Source organism: Neovison vison, chromosome 5 (assembly GCF_020171115.1).
Source record: "Neovison vison isolate M4711 chromosome 5, ASM_NN_V1, whole genome shotgun sequence".
Lineage (NCBI taxonomy): Eukaryota > Metazoa > Chordata > Mammalia > Carnivora > Mustelidae > Neogale > Neogale vison.
The window spans coordinates 27,040,757-27,061,319 of NC_058095.1; the positions used below are offsets into that span (position 1 = coordinate 27,040,757).

The 20,563-nt window shown below is 36.4% G+C and overlaps 1 protein-coding gene across 1 annotated transcript in view; it reads right to left on the reverse strand.

The window, feature by feature from the left end:
• CPD (carboxypeptidase D) overlaps positions 1-20,563 on the reverse strand; it is a 78,466-nt gene that overhangs the window by 9,849 nt on the left and 48,054 nt on the right. Inside the window, exons 9-17 of the mRNA XM_044248225.1 lie at positions 15,062-15,164; positions 14,427-14,569; positions 12,574-12,743; positions 8,710-9,033; positions 6,056-6,251; positions 3,487-3,622; positions 2,425-2,556; positions 1,696-1,791; positions 1,529-1,593 (exon numbers count right to left, since the gene is read on the reverse strand). Of these exons, the coding sequence (XP_044104160.1) occupies positions 1,529-1,593; positions 1,696-1,791; positions 2,425-2,556; positions 3,487-3,622; positions 6,056-6,251; positions 8,710-9,033; positions 12,574-12,743; positions 14,427-14,569; positions 15,062-15,164 (1,365 nt within the window). The remainder of the gene's footprint in view (positions 1-1,528; positions 1,594-1,695; positions 1,792-2,424; positions 2,557-3,486; positions 3,623-6,055; positions 6,252-8,709; positions 9,034-12,573; positions 12,744-14,426; positions 14,570-15,061; positions 15,165-20,563) is intronic.

The following is a 20,563-nucleotide window of genomic DNA, read 5'->3' on the forward strand; positions in this document are numbered from 1 at the left end:
ACTGCCTGTTATTCTCAATAGCCAAAAGGTGGACACAACTTAAATGTCCATCAACAGATGAACTGTAAACAAAATGTGATATACATACAAAAGAACATTATTCAGCCATAAAAAGGACCAGAATACTGATACAGGCTAACAAAGTAGACAAACCCTGAAAACATTATGCTAAGTGAAAGGAGCCAGGCACAAAAGGACAAATATTTATGATTCCACTTATAAGAAATATCCAGGATCTATAAAGAACTTCTCAAACTTAACACACACAAAACAGATAATCATATAAAAAAAATGGGCAGAAGACATGAACAGACACTTCTCCAATGAAGACATACAAATGGCTAACAGACCCAGGAAAAAATGTTCATCATCACTAGCCATCAGCGAGATTCAAATTAAAACCACAATGAGATACCACCTTACACCGGTTAGAATGGCCAAAATTAGCAAGACAGGAAATAACGTGTGTTAGAGAGGATGTGGAGAAAGGGGAACCCTCTTACACTGTTGGTGGGAATGTAAGTTGGTGCAGCCAATTTGGACAACAGTGTGGAGATTCCTTAAGAAATTAAAAAGAGCTTCCCTATGGCCCTGCAATTGCACTACTGGGTATTTAACCCACAGATACAGATGTAGTGAAAAGAAGGGCCATTTGTACCCCAATGTTCATAGCAGCAATGGCCACGGTCGCCAAACTGTGGAAAGAACCAAGATGCCCTGGGGCGCCTGGGTGGCTCAGTGGGTTAAAGCCTCTGCCTTTGGCTGGGATCATGATCCCAGGGTCATGGGATCGAGCCCCACATCGGGCTCTCTGCTCAGTGGGGAGCCTGCTTCCTCCTCTCTGTCTGCCTCTCTGCCTACTTGTGATATCTGTCAAATAAATGAATAAAATCTTAAAAAAAAAAAAAAAGAACGAAGATGTCCTTCAACGGACGAATGGGTAAGGAAGATGTGGTCCATATACATAATGGAGTATTATGCCTCCATCAGAAAGGATGAATACCCAACTTTTGTATCAACATGGACAGGACTGGAGGAGATTATGCTGAGTGGAATAATTCAGAGAAAGTCAATTATCATATGGTTTCACTTACTTACAGAGCATAAGAAATAACATGGAGGACATGGGGAGATGGAGAGGAGAAGAAAGTTGAGGGAAACTGGAGGGGGAGATGAACCATGAGAGACCATGGACTCTGAAAAACAATCTGAGGGTTTTGAAGGGGCAGGGGGGTGGGAGGTTGGGTGAGCCTGGTGGTGGGTATTATGGAGGGCACGTATTGCATGGAGCACTGAGTGTGGTGCGTAAACAATGAATTCTGTTACACTGAAAAGAAATTTTAAAAAAATGATTGCAACGGCAAAAATGGAAGAAAAAAAAATGCTGACAGAGGTTGAGGGCTGTCTTGTCAAGAAAGCCATGAAGCAGATGCCATTCACTTTGATTATAACAGAAAAAAGTCACCTATTTTGTCACTGAATGGCCAATAATTATAATTTAATTCTCACTGTATTGTATAGACCATACCTTCATGCTGCCCAAGTGACTATGCCATTCTGCTCCACGCATTACACCTCCTGGGATATTCTCATCTATAAAAGCATTGAGGGATATAGGGTTAACAAGACCTTAAGGTAAGACACTCTCTATACCCAAAAGCAGCAACAGGAACAAAGGGTATGGAAAATATTTACCTGATTTATTTGGGCAACCGGGCTGCCCCATGTGCATGGATGGATGATTATTTGCATAAAGAGATGCCAAATGCTTCAGAGTCTCTTTGTTTTCCACTGTACAAAGAAAAATTCAGAAGTTGGAGAAATTCAAAAGATTTTACTCCAAGTTCAACTTCATGGATGCAAAAGTCATTTTTCTCTCCTTCTAGTAAATCCTGTACCCTACCCAAGTTTATCAAGGAGTTATTATAATAATTAACCACATGGTTCTGCTTCACCCAGGATAATCAGACAAAGAAGATATACATCTTCCTTATATTAAAAGGTAATAATGGTTAGTTTAAATAAGAGGCTACCACACTAAAATACAAACTTGTTTTGGTGTATTTTACTACATTTTAGGACAACTGGGGCCTACAACAGTAATTCTTTCAAGCTGTATTGAAAACAACACAAAGTACGTCCATATACAATGGCCCCAGACAGATTCAATAAGCAGTGTCCATCTCATCTTAAGTGCAACCAGCCGGTCAAGGTTTACAGTGGGGGCAATGCTCATCTTTAGAGCTGACCTCTCTCCTCCAAGAAACTAAGCTGTTGATATATGTACAATCTTCCTAGATTGGTTATTTGCTCATGGAGTGTGCACAAATGCTCACGATTTTGAAAAATTTAGATGGGATGTTACTTAATTGGAATTTCCTATCTAAGCTTGAATAGCATATAATAAACTGACATTCTACAAACCTGTTTGTACTGGTTTGTCATATGGGTATGTGACTAGTACTGAACCACCATCTAAAGCAACAGAAAGACTGAAGTCCTGTTTTTGAATCAAATTTTCAATGATGGCTTTAGTCTCAGGCTGGGAGGCATTATCTAAAAAATAAAGTCAAACATAAAATAACAAGTTTTAAAATTTTAGTATGAATATCTAAGAAAATACTTTGTACGTGAACACAATCAGAGACTAATTTAAAAAATATATATATAAATACCTTATTACTCTACAAGCCACTATCTCAACAGCATAAAAGACACACTCTAGAAAGTAGATTATCTTGAGTTTTATATACTTCAGAAGATGCGTAAAGGTTAATGATCTAAGCAAATTTAAGAAAATGCTTATTTGGAAACAAAACGGGATGGATATATTCTCTTCTAAAAAATAATATCGAGACTATATAACTAACCCATCTTTGAAAGAAAATAAAACTTTCAAAAATCGGGATGTTTTTTGCAGTATAGTTTGCAAGAGCAAAAAATTAGAAAAAAACTAAGTGTCCATTAGTGGGAAAATTGTTGAATAAACTAGAGTATTAACAGCATACTAAGATGTCATTAATAAGACTATGTTAGAGATCTGTAAGTACTGAAATGGAAAGAGATCAGTGATAAAGATACGCTCAATGAAAAAAGTTGCAGAACAATAGGTACAGTTGATGATCCTATTTAAGTCAATATCAAAGACTCCATCAAATCAACATACATAGACATTGTGTGTGTGCAGGTGTATATGTGTGTATACATGTATATATGCGGGGATAGAGAGAAAATATACTTATTTGTATGGCTAGTGATGGAACCCCTCCAATATTATTGATTGAATTTCTATGAAAAAACTTGAATTACTTTCACAAATTATAAAGGAGAAAAATTTGACAAGTGTCTAGCTTGTCATTTATATGTTATATGTACAACCTAGAAGGAAAGTAACCCTATTACGCATCTACACAATCTATCAATCTCTTAGTAAAGAAAAATAAAATTATCTGCAAAGTACTTTAATGGCCTAACAATCAGGCTTACTTGTGAAGTCTGTATCCAAATCTTTGCCATGAGCATTTGTTTGTCCTCTCTTTGAAGTACAGTCTTTCTCTTGTGCCCTCTCTCGCCCATCTGGATTTAGAGAAGGGACAATCACAATTCTAGTCCTGTCAACCAGCTAAAACAGAAAGAGAAATCAGTTAGCTCTATGTGGATCATAAGATACCCTTCCATGCCTCAAACAGAAAGTCTTTCTTGTTTTAAACAGATGTAAAACATAGGACTAAAAATAAACAGAAAATTCTCTATAGATAGAGAGATAAAAGAAAATTCTCTCTTGCTCCGAACAAATTTAAAAAGAAATATAAAACTACTGCACAACTAATATTCCCAGAGACATCCTGATGATGTACAAAGGAGTCAGAAACCACTGCCTACACGCTAAATCTAGCCAGCTGCCTGCTATTGTAAATAAAGTTTTATTGGCACACCACCATGCCCATTCATATGACTGTTTTTGTGCTGCAGTGGCAGAGTTGAATAGCTGCAACACAGAACAGCTGTCCCACAAAGCTTAAAATATATACTATTTATCCCTTTATATAAAAACTTTGCTGACCACTGGCTGAAACCAATAATAGACTGTATTTTCCAGATTAAAAACTGAAATGCATAGTCTAACAAGTATTAGTGTATGTCTGGAAACAATGAGACAGAAGAGCTGAAATCAGCAAAAGAAAAAAAAAAGAAGTAGATACTTGTCTTACTCATAATAATTTCTCCTTCAGATAATCCATAGGCATCAATACCTATATATGTAGCATTTCTGATATACTTCATCCTATTTATTTCTGAGAGCAAGTCAGAATAAGTGATCCCTGGCTTATTTATTCTGTTAAAATAGTCTATAGGCTGAAAATATCAGACACACTAAATTCATTGGTTCTTAACTTTCTTCCCTGGGAGAGATATATTTTTCTAAGGTATACATGCTTGAGCTTTGCTACAGGTCTCTGGGTATGTGTATATTTTCTTGAACTTGCCAGATAATTCTGACCCTTATTTATCTGAAAACAAATGGCAATCTAGAGTAAGAGTACTACCTCAAGCCTAATTAGACCAAATGAGGCAAATTCTCATAAACTAGAAGTTTTTAAATTCTTGGTAGGAGTTTTATCTAGAACATATAGTCTCTTATAACCATTAATATCAATAGGTAGCAATATGGCCAAATATTAGAATAACCTAAGGAGCTTTTAATTTAACCTAAGGAGATGTCTGATGTCTTTGGGGATGGGGCCCAGGCACTCATATTTTTAAAAACTTCCTAAATGTTTCTAATATGTAGGCAGTATTAAAACCCAGTATCCTAGATATTCTCCCACTTTTTAAAAAAGAGAACAACAAAATGTCCTTGGGATATTCCTTACAACTCACATTAAGAAATCAATACAATTTGCTTTGCTGAAAATGGTAAAATGATTTTTGGTCAAGTCTGACTGAAGTTCATCTCACCTAATCCTGTAGCTGTTTCCTGATCCTAATCATGACATAAAAGCTTCCCAAATTTCTTTTAGGGGAGGCAGTAATGTAAAACAAAAGAGCACAGACTTTAGAGTGAGACACGCTTGGGTTTAAATCTCAGTTTTACCACATACTAGCTGTGTGGCCCCTGTTAAGTTATCAAATATCTCTGCCTCACTTTTTAGATCTATAAAATGAAGATAACATAAATTGAGGATTAAATTATGATACATGTAAAGTACTTGGTATAAGCTCCTGACACATAGTAGGTATTAAACAAATATTAGTTCCTTTATCCTTTCCTAAAGTCTATATAGACAGTGCCAATTAGTGAGTGCTCTAGGAGGATGCACACTATCTTTCTTTCTTTCTTTCTTTCTTTCTTTCTTTCTTTCTTTCTTTCTTTAAGATAACATGGAACTAGGTTATTCAATCATACATGACCAATCCTCTGGACCAAAGTTCTTTTTTGTAGTCATAGATGGCTAAAGTAGACAATTCCATATTGCTTTTTCTAAAATTTAAGCAGCTAAGATGTCCAATAATTTTGAACTTCTTATATAAAAAGAAAAACTATTTGTCTTCCACATCATTTTCAATATAGTATCCTAATTATAAGTAACTAGCAATGGAAGTCCCTCAAGTTAGAATGTACAGAATGGTGAGTAAAGGTTGGAAGAGTAATTTGACTATTAAATAAAGGAGTAAAGGACTGAATGCAAATCTTCAGTATTTTTTCTTCTATGCCTCTTAATTACACACAAAGAAATGTAATGGAAAGATGCTAGCCAGAAAGGATAGAAAAAGATGGTCCATTTAAAAAAAGTCTATAATGCACTAAAAGTGCCTCTGTGTAAAATCCAATAGGAAATTAAAAAAAAATTTTAAAGCTCTAGGCCCAATGTAGGTCTTGAACTCACAACCCCGAGATCAAGAGTTACAGGTTCTACTGACTAGCCACTAAGCAGTGGTTTCTGACCCCTTTGTCATATCCCTGAAGCCCCTGAAATTTTTTTAATGGTGCATTGATCTCAATGTGTGACAGCTTTTTTCTTCTAAAGCATGTCAAAACAGGCTATTCTCTTACTTGAGTGACAGCTGGGTTCTTTTTGTAGTTTAGGCAGAGAAATTCTGCCAGAGCCAAAAGTAGTTCGGTTCCAACCGGAGCATTTCCATGGATACCAGCAACAAAGCGGATCTTTGGTTCTTCGGGCTCAGATATATTGGGCTTATTGGAGATTTCGAGGGACCAAATGTGACGATATTCAGAGCTCTGTCCCAAACTTTCAAAAACCAGAAAAAAAAAGTCAGAAGTAATTAAGGATTCTGTTAATGCTGATTTTTTAAAAAGATTTTTAAAAATCTTTTTAAAAATACAGATTTTTTAAAAAGACATGAAAACAAACATGAAAAGCCTTTAAAAGTCTTTAAAGAATGAGTCATTGAGTCAGAAAACCTTAAGAAAATTAGTTTCCCTTGACCAAAGAAAATCAAATACAAGTGAGATATTATCCGATTTAGGAAGAGTATGACATGGTTCACCAGTCCTCCAAATTCAGTCATTCTCATACTATCGTCACCGTACTTGCCCTACCTTCTATAATCTATACTACTATTTAGCTAACATATGTCTTTTAAACTAACTTTAATTTTTTAGGAAAAATTTATATATACACAAATGTACAGAACCTTACTTTCTAAATGTAAGTTAATTTACATAAATAAGACAATGTATACTTTACTATAAATGCAATACTAGTATTGCAGCAAAAATCATTTAAAGTGCTGTGCTTGCCCAAGAGTTCTGAGCTTAAGACCTGTTTTCTTTTATACAAAGTGAGATTTACAAGAGTTATATAGAAAAAAATATTAGCATTAAATTTAGGCAGGTTAATAGAACAGAAAAATTATTGGTTTCCCATGATTCTATACTTAGTGCCCATAGGTGGACCACCTAGAACTGTCTTGTGTCTCACCACTGGCAGGGGTTGCCTATTTGGGGGAAAATACTTAACTAAAAAGTGTGACTTGAATTGGAAGGTTAAAAAAACTTAAATGAACTAAGTAATGGATAGCAAAAATAATGTCGAATTTTTCCTTTATTTTAAAATAAGAAAAGACTATAAGCTCTATACAGCACTAAGATGGACAATATTAAAACCTGAATTGGGCAGAAATATTCAAGAATGAGCTGAGGAAGAGAGGTAATTGGTATTGCCAAAGTAAGTATCACTCTTTGCACCTAGGAACATTATAAACCAGTATTTGAGAAGCTAAATGTACTGGTAAAATCAGAAGGGTCAATGAAGAAAAACAGGGTAAAAATGTCAAAGGCAGGCACCTGGGTGGCTCAGTGGGTTAAGCCTCTGCCTTTGGCTCAGGTCATGGTCTCAGGGTCCTGGGATCAAGCCCTGCATCAGGCTCTCTGCTCAATGGGGAGCCTCCTTCCCCTTCTCTCTCTGTCTGCCTCTCTGCCTACTTGTGATCTCTCTCTCTCTGTCAAATAAATAAATAAAATCTTTTTAAAAAATGTCAGAAGATATGGGACGCCTGGGTGGCTCAGTTGGTTAAGCAGCTGCCTTCGGCTCAGGTCATGATCCCAGCGTCCTGGGATCAAGTCCCACATCGGGCTCCTTGCTCAGCAGGGAGCCTGCCTCTCCGTCTGTCTCTGCCTGCCATTCTGTCTGCCTGTGCTCGCTCTCGCTCCCTCTCTCTCTCTAACTAATAAATAAAATCTTAAAAAAAAAAAAAAGTCAGAAGCTAGATAATGCTCATGAGGTATGTAGAAGAGAACTAAAACGAAGCTCGGGGGAAAATGTAGAATAAAGCTCTTAAAAGGCAGACAACAGGAGTCAACAAACAAAGAAAATAATTTCCGAGTGACTGTAACGAGACCTACAGAAGATTTACAATCAAAAGTGAAAGTGAGACAGGGCAGCCACAGAAAGTGAAGATACAGGCTGGTTCAGCATCAGCTTTGCTTAAGCCAGTACTGCGTATTTTTCCAGGACCCTCAATCACATACTGTCCTTAAGTCTTGAGGGAATAGCAACTGTGAGTAGAGACTGGAGTACAGAAAATGACAGCAACCAGACTTCGTTTTCTATTTGAAAAAAAAAGAACGATCTCTGACAGGTGAGCTCACAGTTCCAAATTTGTCCCTTGCCCTCAGCAAAATAAAACACACCAAGTAACAGTCAGGACATGAATATACAGCTGAGAAGTGGAGAGCGTTTTTTATTCAGTCAAAGTAATCACGAGGAAGAGTAATTTTACATTTCCAGGAGGAACAGACCATCCATTGCCAATCTAACAAGTAATTCTCCAGTGTTCTTCTTAACACTTTCCAGAGTCAGTGTTAGAAAGATCTCTAAGCAAAATAAGTTTCAAAATAAGTAAACTCCAATTCTCTCTCTATGCAGGTCCCAAATAAATTACAAGAACCATTCAACATGGCTTATGTTGAATGTAACTTCTTGGGGTGCCTGGGTGGCTCAGTGGGTAAAGCTTCTGCCTTCAGCTCAGGTCATGGTCCCAGGGTCCTGGGACTGAGCCCTGCATCGGGCTCTCTGCTCAGCAGGGAACCCGCTTCCCTCTCTCTCTGCCTGCCTCTCTGCCTACTCTGTCAAATAAATAAATAAAATCTTAAAAAAAAAAAAAAAAAGGAATGTAACTTCTTAAAAAAAACGGCGGGGGGGAATGAAAGGACAGAAAGAAAAGCAGTGACAGTGTGGCACTTACTTGGTGAGATTCGTGATGTGAGGGTAGTTCATCACAAGTCCTCTCAGAAACTCTGATAAATCTTTGTATGAGTGGTATCGGTAAAGAGCCAGATTTGAGGAGGACCGTAACATGAGGCCTTCCAAACCATTCTCGGCCGAAAGGTCTTTAATTAAAGTTTCAAACTCTCTAGTAGTTGGATCACTGACATCATCAGTGTTGGTGCGATCCCCCTTTCCTTTCTTTGATTCATTGCTTGAATCCGCTGAAGATCGAACCAGTGTGAAGTTGACCTGAGTAGCACCTTCACTCTTCACAGTCACATTCTGGGTAACTGGATTATACCTGAAATAAAGGAGAGATCAGAGCCAGGCTTCTGCAGTGGGAATACTCAGTCTGCAGAGGGTATATGAATCCTTGAGATAAATCCTGTGAGAGTCAAATACATAACTTTGCATAATTTATTATTTGTTTTAAACATTAATTAACAAAGAACAGACATGGGTAGACTGTAAAATGTAAATAAGTTTTTAAGATTAAATATATGACCTCAAAGAAAGTTCATATTTGCAAGAAATAACTCATGTCTCCTGGAATCTGAGTTCACTTGCCTGTCATCAGAGTACATGGCTGGAAAAATCTGAGTGATATTACTAACTTAGCACATTATCTATCTACCAAATGCATAATTCCTGGCCTATTTTTTCAGATATCTTGCTGTTTCCGTTTTTCTAATACTATGCCAAAATAGAATAAAAACAGAAAAGATTTCATTTCTCATTAGTGTGAAGCTCTAATCCATCCACTTTACAGACCACTAGATATTCAAAATCATTTTTTTTTTAAAAAGGTAGTAGTAACTATAAATGTTTTCATGTACTTACCCTCACTTCAATTTAATGTTCAAACTAACTCTTCAGAAATAAGACAGCCAGTAAGGGGAGGGGAAAATATCCACTGGTAATGTCTACACTTACTAAAACACAACAAAGAGAACTACAAGCAGGTAAAAATGATGAGTTTCAAACTAAAAAGTCAGGTGTTTTGTAAAGGATGATGAAGATAAAGAAAATTGAGTTTTTTCCAAAGAAGTAAGTCGTAAGTTCATTTTCTCTTTTTTGAGCAAATGTATCTTTGTAGAAATAAAACTTATAAAAAAGATGAAAATTGCCTTTCTTAGAGAATTAGAAATAAGAAAGAAAATTTCACCAAAGCAATACCTCCATAATAACATAATAACATCATACTCCACACCCTCCCCAGCTAACAACATACTCAAGGGCAGAAAGCTGAGTACTCTTCCTCTAAGATCTAGAACAAGACAAGGATGTCCATTCTTGTCACTTTAGTACCAGAAGTCCTAGCCACAGCAATCAATCAAACAAACAGACAAAAGAAGTAAGAGGCATCCCTATCGGTAAAAAAGTTACAATGTTGCTTTGCAGATGACATGATATTGTACACAGAAATTCCTAAAGGCTACCCCAAAATCTACCAGAAGTAATAAACGAATTCAGTAAAGTTGCCAAAAACAAAATACCCAGAAATCTGTAGCATTTCTATACATTAATAACAAAGTAGCAGGAAGAGAAATTAAGAAAATAACTCCATTTACAATTCGACCAAAAAAAAAAAAATTAACCAAAAAGGTGGAAAGACCTTTACTCTGAAAACTGTAAAACACTGATGAAAGATACTGAAGATAACACAAACAAACTGAAAGATATTCCATGCTCATGGATTGGAAGAATATTGTTAAAATGTCTATTCTACCTAAATAGCAATCTACAAATTCAATGCAATCCCTATCAAAGTACCAACAGCATTTTTCATATAACTAGAACAAAGAGTATTAAAATTCATAGGACCACAAAAGGCCCCAAATAGCCAGAGCAATCTTGGAAAAAGAAAAACAAAGCTAGAGGTATCACAATTTGAGATTCCAAGCAAAGCTGTTGTAATCAAAACAGTATGGTAGTGACACAAAAATGGAACAGAATAGAAATTCCAGAAATAAATCCATACATACACTGTCAATTAATCTATCACAAAAAAGGTAAGGATATACAATAGGGAAAAGGTCATCTTCTCAATTAATGGTGCTGTGAAAACTAGACAGCTACATGCATAAGAATGAAAGTAGACCATTTCCTTACAACATATACATAAGTAAACTCAAAATGGATGAAAGACCTAAATATAAGACCTGAAGCCATAAAAAAAAGTCCTAGAAGAGAAGAGAGGCAGTAATTTCTCTTATATTGGCCATAGAAACATTTTTCTAGATATTATCTCCTAAGGCAAGGGAATCAAAAGCAAAAGTAAACGATTGGGACTACATCAAAGTAAAACGCTTTTGCACAGTGAAGGAAATCAACAACAAAACAAAAAGGCAACCTACTAAATGAGAGAAGATATTTGCAAATGATCATATCCAATAAGGGGTTAATATCCCAAATACATAAAGACCTTCTATGACCTAACATCAAAAAAATTCTAAACAATCTGATTAAAAATTGCTATAGGACCTGAATAAACATTTTTCCTGAGAAGATATATAGATGGCCAATAGGCACGTGAAAAGATCCTCAGCATCACTAATCATCAGGGAAATGAAAATCAAAACCACAATGAAATACCACCTTATACCTCTTAGAATAGCTAAAATCAAGAAGACAAGAAATAACAAGTGTTGTGAGGATATGGAGAAAAAAGGAACCCTTTTATACTACTGGTAGGAATGTGAATTCCTACTAGGGAAAAATGTATGGAGGTTCCTCAAAAAGTTAAAAATACAAGTACCCTACGATCCAATAATTCCAATGTTGAGAAACAAAAAACAGTAAATCAAAAAGATACACACACCCCTATGTTTACTGCAGTATTATTTACAATGGCGCAGATATGGAAAACAACCTAAGTGTCCATCGATAGACCAATGGGTAAGTAAGATACGGTGTATATACACAATGGACTATTGTGCAGCTGTGAAAAGATGGAATTGTGACACTTGCAACAACATGGATTGACTTAGCGGGTATTATACTCAGTGAAGTAAGTCAGACTGAGAAAGGCAAATAACAAACAATCTCACTCAGATATGTAATCTCAGAAAACAAATGAACAAATGAACAAAAAACAGAAATAGACCTATAAATAAAGAAAATAGTATGATAGTATGACTGTTGCAGGAAGGGAGGTGAGCAGAATTGGTGAAGGGGAGTAGGAGATACAAACTTCCAGCTATGGAATGAATTAAGTCACAAGGATGAAAGGTACAAATACGAAATACAGTCAATGGTACTGTAACAGCACTGTACAGTGATTGCATTTGTGGTGAGCAGAGCATAAGGTGTAGACTTGCTGAATTACTATGTTATATACCTGAAACTAGTGTAACATTGGATGTCAACTATACACATATTAAAAAAATTTTTTAAATAAAAAAGGAGAGTGGTTTAGGTGAGGATAGGGAGAAAAAAAGTGTGAAAGAGCTTTAAAAAGGAACAAATGTAAAGTGGTGGTATTTATTGGACAACATGACTAGAAGTACAGTAGCAGAGCAGTTATTCTTTTTTCCCAACTAATAGGCACTTCCCAGAATTGTAACCAGTAGTGAAGGAATCTCTCACTAGAGCTTTACATCTGGACAGGGCCTAGGGACCTGTTCAAAGTGCAGAATTTCATAGATTTCTTCAATCTGACAATTTATGTACTCACTTTATCACTGGAAGAGAATCAAATGTGTAACCAGCTCTAAACTTCCCAGCATTAAACTTAGGGTTGCTTGACTTCTCTAGGGCTTTCTGGCAATAACCTTCTAGAATAGAACAATGTTTGTCTTGCCTCAAGCCTTAATATCAAAGTATTCAGTCACTCACTCACCCTCGAGCAGATGCTGTGATTTTATAAGTTCCTGGAACCAAGAGACGCCAGTAATCTCCAGTTTTGTAGGTAGTCACTGGGTGATTAATTTCAGCAACACTAATCGTGGCATTTAATATACCTCTGCCATCTGTGGCATCTAGGACAAATCCTTTGACACCCTGATGAACCTGGATAAAGTACAAGGATACCCAGATGTCAATGTAAAGATCATCTAATTATTTTGAGAGCTCTTATCCAAAATAACAGATTGATAATAAAGTAAACATGTGGAACAAATAGGAATTTAGGAGTTGAGAGTAAAGCTAGATGTAAACACCTATTAAGCAAAATATTTCAGTTTCTGAAAGGCTAATTTTTCATAGCCTAGGTTTGTCTTTATCATGAGGAATATAAATAACACTGTTTAAACTTTAGCACATCTGACAATTTCACTATATAGGACATTCTACAAAAAGAACTGCCCTGTCCTCTTTATTATTTTTTTCAAGTATTTAATTTATTTATTTGACAGAGAGAGAGAGAGAGAGCGAGCGAGCGAGCACGCACAAACAGGGCGAGTGGGAGAGAGAGAAGCAGGCTCCCCGCTGAGCAGGGAGGTCCACTCAGGGCTCGATCTCTGGATCATGACCAGAGCCAGAGGCAGCCACTTAACCAACACAACCACCTAGGAAACCCCTGTCCTGTCCTTTTTAAAAGGGGAATGTCAGGGCGCGTGGGTGGCTCAGTCAGTTGAGCGTCTGACTCTTAATTTTGGCTCAGGTCAAGATCTCAGATCAAGAGACTGAACCCGTATGGAGCTCCATTTTGAGCCCCATGTTGGGGCTCCACGTTCAGCAGGGAGTCTGTTTGAGATTCTTTTCCTCTGCTCCTCCCCCCACTTGCTCGCATTCTCTTTCTCTCAAACAAATAAATAAATCTTTAAAACAAAAAAGGGAAATGTCATTTTTAAAAAACAGAAGGACTGTTCTAGATTAAAGTTGAGTAAAGAGATGTAATAATCAAACGCAATGCATGACCCTTGACTAAATCCTGGTTCTAAAATATAGCTATGAAAAGACATTTTGGGGTAAAAGAAAGGGAAATTTGAATGTGGACTAAGTACTAGGTAATATTAGGGAATTAGTATTAATTTTTCTTTGGTAAGATAATGGCACCTGAAGATACAGGTATAAGAGATAGGTAGATAAAGATATAGGGATCCTTATTCTAAAAGATCCACTGCAGGGGTGTCTGGTCGGCTGTCAGTTAAGCATCTGACTTGGGCTCAGATCATCATCTCAGGGTCCTGGGGTCCTGGGATCGAGCCCCGCAAGGAGCCCCACATCAGGCTCTGCACTCAGCAGGGAGTCTGCTTGTCCTTCTGCCCCTCCCCCCAACTTGTACACTCTTTCTCTCTCCCAAATAAATATATAGAATCCTTTTTTTTTTTTAAAAGATTTTTATTTATTTATTTGACAGAGAGAAATCACAAGTAGATGGAGAGGCAGGCAGAGAGAGAGAGAGGGAAGCAGGCTCCCTGCTGAGCAGAGAGCCCGATGCGGGACTCGATCCCAGCACCCTGAGATCATGACCTGAGCCGAAGGCAGCGGCTTAACCCACTGAGCCACCCAGGCGCCCCTCCTTTTTTTTTTTAAAAGCAAATCACCACCATCCTGTTTAATCATTTTCAACTCCTCCCCTGCATACAAATAAACTCATTTTCAACCATGAGTTTTCTAGATAAACACACTGAACCATGAATAGGCTGAATTCAGAAGGGTGTATTTGAAAATCACTGCGTGAAAATCAAATACACACAAAAGTATTTTTGCTCTTGGGAGAAATTTCATACTTCACTCCTAAATAGTTACCTGTTTCATAAACTGGATTAGAGATCTTCGATTCTGTTCCCAAAATTTTGGCAGATCTTTCTCAAATGGGTATTTCACACAACCTAGCTCAATGGTCACTTCAAAGCAATTTGTTTGTAAATAGTTCCAGTCCTGCATACCACCTAAAGGATAGAAAATTAAAATCAGTAACTCTGAAGTAGTAGTACTAGGTCAGATCCCAAAAAGTAAACAACATTCTTAGTAAAAAAGCCAAATCCATCTTTTCTCAACATTGGTTGAAAAACAGTGATATGCTCATTTGCGAGCACCTTGATGCTTATGGTATAGGTAAGACACCTGCATTTTCATGTTGAAGAAGAATTCAAGTATAGCTTACCCACTTCTTATTAGCACACCTAAGGATTTTTTTAATAACAGCCAGAGGTAAAATATAACACTTTCATAAAGTTTTAGTACAATCTCTTTACTCAAAACTCCAATTATACCAAATTAAAAAATAGTTGAAAAGGTTATTTGAATGTTTTAAATTATTTAAACAGTATTTTTAAAAGAATGATATTTTCTCGAAATTAAAAGATCAGTAAGAAGCAGCACCATTCAGGGGGACAGGAAATCCATCAAGTTATATGGCCTTGATATTAAAGAACGTTTACCTGGGACATTATACCAACTAGCTCCATTTGTTATTCCATGAGGAAAATATTCATTAGGGTACATATTCTTGCAAGGTCTACCTTGAAACATCTGGGAATTTTCCTGAAAAAAAAAATTAAGAATCTTTACTTATATTTGTTTGCATCACAGGAAGGATAAGGCAATATAATAAATGTAGTTACCAACAGGGTGTATGTGGAGGTGGGAATGGGGGTGAGTGGAGCCATGGGAAGCACTGAGATTTTTTAATGTCTAATTTCTTATGCCATTTTGATTGCTTACTATATGAACTTATTACCTATTTTTAAAAATCAAAATTACACATGCTCTGTAAAAAAAAGTAGACGTTATGACTTGCAGTTACAAGTAATATAAAACCCAACTCAATCCCTCTCCAAAAATATTCCACAAAAAAGCCTTCATATTCCTGTTTTCATCTCATGTTTTCAAGAAGCTTGAAAGTCCTCAAGATAATTCTCTCACTTCCAGATGGCCCCCCTGTGCTTCGACTGCACTCTGTACCATTACAACAGGCTGCGTCTTTTTCTTTCCTAAAAACAAGACACTACTCCCTGAAACAGTGCGTGCCTTTGTGTCCCCAGCACCTAGCGGCGTCTAGCATAGCACATGCGCAATAGCTTGCCTGAGGAAGAGGAAAACTGCCATGAAGATACAAGTAAGTGCTGCTGGCATCTAGAGAAGAAAAAGATTACTGGCCAGAGCTGCAGTAGAGGTTTCCTGAAGAAATCAAGCTTTGAAAGATAATAAAAACTTCATTTCTTTCTTGTGGAAATAGAAAAAAAAATGTATAGAAAGCATGAAAAGATAAGTAACAATTTCCTATTTTCCCACTACTGAGAATTAACCATTTAACTTTGAAATACATAAACGGGGTGCCTCGGTGGTTCAGTCAGCAGCGCATGCGACTCCTGAGCTCGGGTTCATGAGTTCAAGTCCCATGTTAAGCATATAGCTTACTTAAAAAAATGTGTGTGTGTGTGTGTGTGCAAGCGCGCGCGGTGTATGTATGTATGTGTACATAAACAACTCCCCTGGATTTAACATAAGTAAATAAATAAATACACACACACACACACACACACACACACACATATGAACAATTCCCTTTCATAAACTTAACATACCAATTACAAGCTTATGATCCCACTGCTTTCCCCCACTGCTTTACCCCATCGCTGGGTAGTGCTCTTTTGCTTTCTGGTTTTTTCACTGAAGATGTGCATGTACCTCCTATGTCTATCTATGCATTCAGTTATAAATTATGTATGTGTACTATTATACTAATATAATACATATAATATAACCTGGATAAAAATAAAAATATTTAAGGGATAAACTTAAAAATATAAATAGAATTTTTAATATATTCTTCCTACATCTTATTGGATCATCTACTATAAACCTCACTCCAGACACCGTAGTTCTAGGAAGTAGCTATTCCTTTATTTTGACTTTATTCTCAGAGTAAAAAAGAGCCACTAAAAATCTCCAAGGAAAGGGTGATATGTGAAATATCCATGGCTCTAGTAAGTTTATAAAAATAATGTGAAAAAGAAACCAAAGTCAGGGAGACCCATCAGAGTACTACTGAAATAATCCAAGAGTGAGATCATGAGCCCCCAGAAAGTGATGGCCCTTGGTTTTACCATGCGCATTTGCCATCTCCTTTAATTCTCTCTCCTCTGACCATTTTTTAAAAACCAAATTAAAATTTTCAAGCTAATGGCTTGACAACTTAAAAGACTGAGGGTGAGATGTCTAGTCTCAGTCCACACACAGTCTAGAACTCATATACCAAGATTTTAAATGATGGGAGCTCTCTAGGTTTATTTTCTTCTTGTTTGCCTCTATCTTTTCATCTGTTTAAAATAACTCCCATTCCGTGAAACAGTTTTTTAAAAAGACATCCACATAGTGGTGATGCAATTGGATGCAACTGCTAAGATGGTAAAAATGGCTGAGGATGGAAGATGGAGGGGAAAAAAAAAGTGAAAGAGACAATGTCCAGCCAACAAAAGAGAAAAAATGGCAGAGCTTTCTAATACACAATGGGGCAGAGATCAAGGGGAGAAGACAATAGTGTCAGACTTCAGAGGTCAAGAAAGTAAAACAAAAAAACCCAACAGATTTCTGGTAAACTTTGAGGGGAGACTTCCAAGTAAAACAATGGAGGCAGAAGACAGATGACAAGAAACTGAGAGGAGAGAGCAATAAGGAAGCAGAGACAAAAGACTACTCAGTTTTCTTTTTTTCTTTTGCTCTCTCCTGAACTAATTTTAGACTTGCAGAGAAGTTGCAAAAATAGTACAGAGAGTTTTATATACTTTCAATCCAGCTTTCCCTAATGTTAGCATCTTATGTAACCAAACTACAATGATCAAAACAAGGAAATTAACACTGGTATAATAGTAAAATAAAATAATTTATTTATTTAAATAATTAACTATTAACTAATTAATTAGTTAATAACTTAAATAATTAACTAAAATAAAATAATTTTTATTCAGAACTCACTACTTTTTCCACTAATGCCTCCTTGAAAGTTTGTCAGTTGGTATCTGTCACGTTGTACAGCAGAAAGCTGTTTCTTCACTCTCACTTAATTGAATTAATTGAATTTCATTATACTTAAAATATGTTATTATAAAAAGATTAGAAAATTCAAGAGCACAAAAAGAAGAAAAATTATAAGCCAAAGATCATTTAGTATTTTGATATGTAACTTTTAGATTCCTTTTGGCCTATACATAAACTGGGATGGATGGGAATGGATGCCCCACCCCTCAGTCTTCTTAAGGTTCTTAAAATCTGCTTTACTGAGATATAATTCACATATAACATAACTCACCCATTTGAAGTGTTCATCTCAATGGTTTTTGAAGTACCTTTACTGAGTTGTGTGATAATCACACCATGGTAATTTTAGGACTTTTTTATCACCCCATAAGAAATCCACACCCATTAGCACTCCTCATTTTTCTTCAACCTCCTCTGTGGCCTTCCTTGCCTCCCAAGCCCTAGGCAACCACCAATCTATTTTCTACCTCTATGGACTTGCCTATTCTGGACATTTCATATAAATGGAATCATACAATACGTGGTCTCCTGTGACTACCTTCTTCCACTTAGTATAATGTTTTCCGGAGTTACTCAAGTTGTAATTTGTTGCACTCTATCCCTCTTTATGGCTGGATAATACTCGCTGCATGAATAGACCATATTTTGTTTATCCATTTATCATTTGATGGCCATTTGGATTGTTTTCATTTTAGCTACTATGGATAATGCTGCTATGACATTCATGTATAGTTGACCCTTGAACAACACAGGGATTAGTGGTGCCAGTGCCCCCACAGTCAAAAATCCAGGTATAACTTCTGATTCCCCTAAAACCTAACCATTAATAGTCTACTGTTACATTACCAATAACAAAACAGTGAATTAACATATATTTAGTATATTATATACTGTACTCTTACAACAAAGTAAACTAGAGAAAAGAAAATGTTATTGAGAAAATCACAAGAGAATATATTTGCAGTACTGTATTGTATTGCAGGAAAAATCCATATACAAGTGGGCCCAGGCAGTTAAAATCCCTGTTGATATTCAAGGGTCAACTGTATAAGCTTTTGTGTGGCATGTGTTTTCATTTATCTTGGGCATCTATCTAAGAGTGGAATTGTCAGATAATATGGTAGTTCTATACTTAATATTCTTAGGAGCGGTAATACTGTTTTCTAAAGCAGTTGCACCATTTTAGAGTCCCACCAGCAATATAGAAGTGTTCCAGTTTCTCTACATCTTTATCATTTTCCATTTTTTTAAATCATAGCTAATCCTAGTGGGTACAAAATGGCTATCTCATTGTGGTTTTAATTCGCATATCCCTCATGGCTAATGATATTAAGTCTCTTTTTGTATACTTCTTGGTTAATTTGTGTATCTTCTTTGAAGAAATGTGGATTCAAATCCTTTACTCATTTTTCAATTAGGTTGCCTTTTTATTATCTAGTTATAGGAGTTCTTCCTATATTCTAGATATAAGATTCTTAAAGATTATTTATTTATTTATTTGACAGACAGAGATCACAGGTAGGCAAAGAGGCAGGCAGAGAGAGAGGAAGGGAAGCAGGCTCCCTGCTGAGCAGAGAGCCAGATGCGGGACTTGATCCTAGGACCCTGGGATCACGACCTGAGCCGAAGGCAGAGGCTTTAACCCACTGAGCCACCCAGGCAACCCTAGATACAAGATTCTTATCAGACATATAATTTTCTCCTGTTTTGTGGGTTGTCTTTGTATTTCCTTGATACTCTGTTATGTGTTTTGAATTCTATCTCCCCAAGAAGATATATTGAAGTCCTAACTCCCAAAGACTTCAGAATATGTGTTTGATTGCAGAGGTAATCACATTGAAATGAGGTAATTAGAGTGAGCCCTAATCCCACATGTCTGATATCTTTATAAAAAGGGAAAATTTGGTTATAGACATAGGGAGAATGCCACGTGAAGACAGAGGACTGGAGTACTCAATCTAGAAGCCAATGAATGCCAAAGATTGCCAGCAAAACACTGGAAGCTAGGAAGAGACAAGGAAGGATTCCCCTACAGGCTTCAGAAAGAGCTTACCCTTGCCAGCATCTTCATTTGGACTTCTAGACTCTAGAACAGTGAGAAAATAAGTGTCTGCTGTTTTAGGGCAACCAGCTGGTGAAACTTTGCTGCAGCAACTATCGGAAACTAATACGGTAACCTCGGTAGCAAAAAAAATGTTTTAATATTTGATGATATCCAATGTATAATTTTTTGGGTCACTTGTGCTCTAGGAAACCAGTGTCTAACCCAATGTCACAAAGATTTATTCCTGTATTTTTTCTAAAAGTTTTATAGGCTTAGCTCTTACATTTAGGACTATGATCCATTTTGAGATAATTTTGGAATATGATGTGAGGAAGGGACCCAAATTCATTATTTTGCATGTGCTTATTCAGTTTTCATATCACCATTTATTGGAAAGATTATTCTTTCCCCACTGAATTGTCTTGGTGCCCTTGTCAAAAAATCAACTGAACATACAAATAAGAGATTATTTCTGTACTCAGTTTTAATTCACTGATCTTTAGTTATGTCAGTATGGCAGTATCTTAATTACTGTAGTTGTGTAGTAAGTTTGAAATTGTATAGTTGTGTAGTAAGTATGAGGTCTTTAGCTCTTATAAGTTCTTTTTGTTTTAGAGATGATTTTGTCTTGTTCTCTTCCTATCTTTTTTTTTTCTATTTCTGTTTTCATTTTTTATATAGCTGAGCCTACATGGTTTTTCATATACTCAATGTGTGTTTGGGTATATTTAATCTGTTTGGAGTGTTTGACTTACAGATTTTTTCTGCTTCTTGATCATTTTTTGGTGATAGTTCAGGTTTCCTTAGACAATAGGTACAAAATTTCATTTCCTAATTTTCTCAAATAGTTCTCCATGGA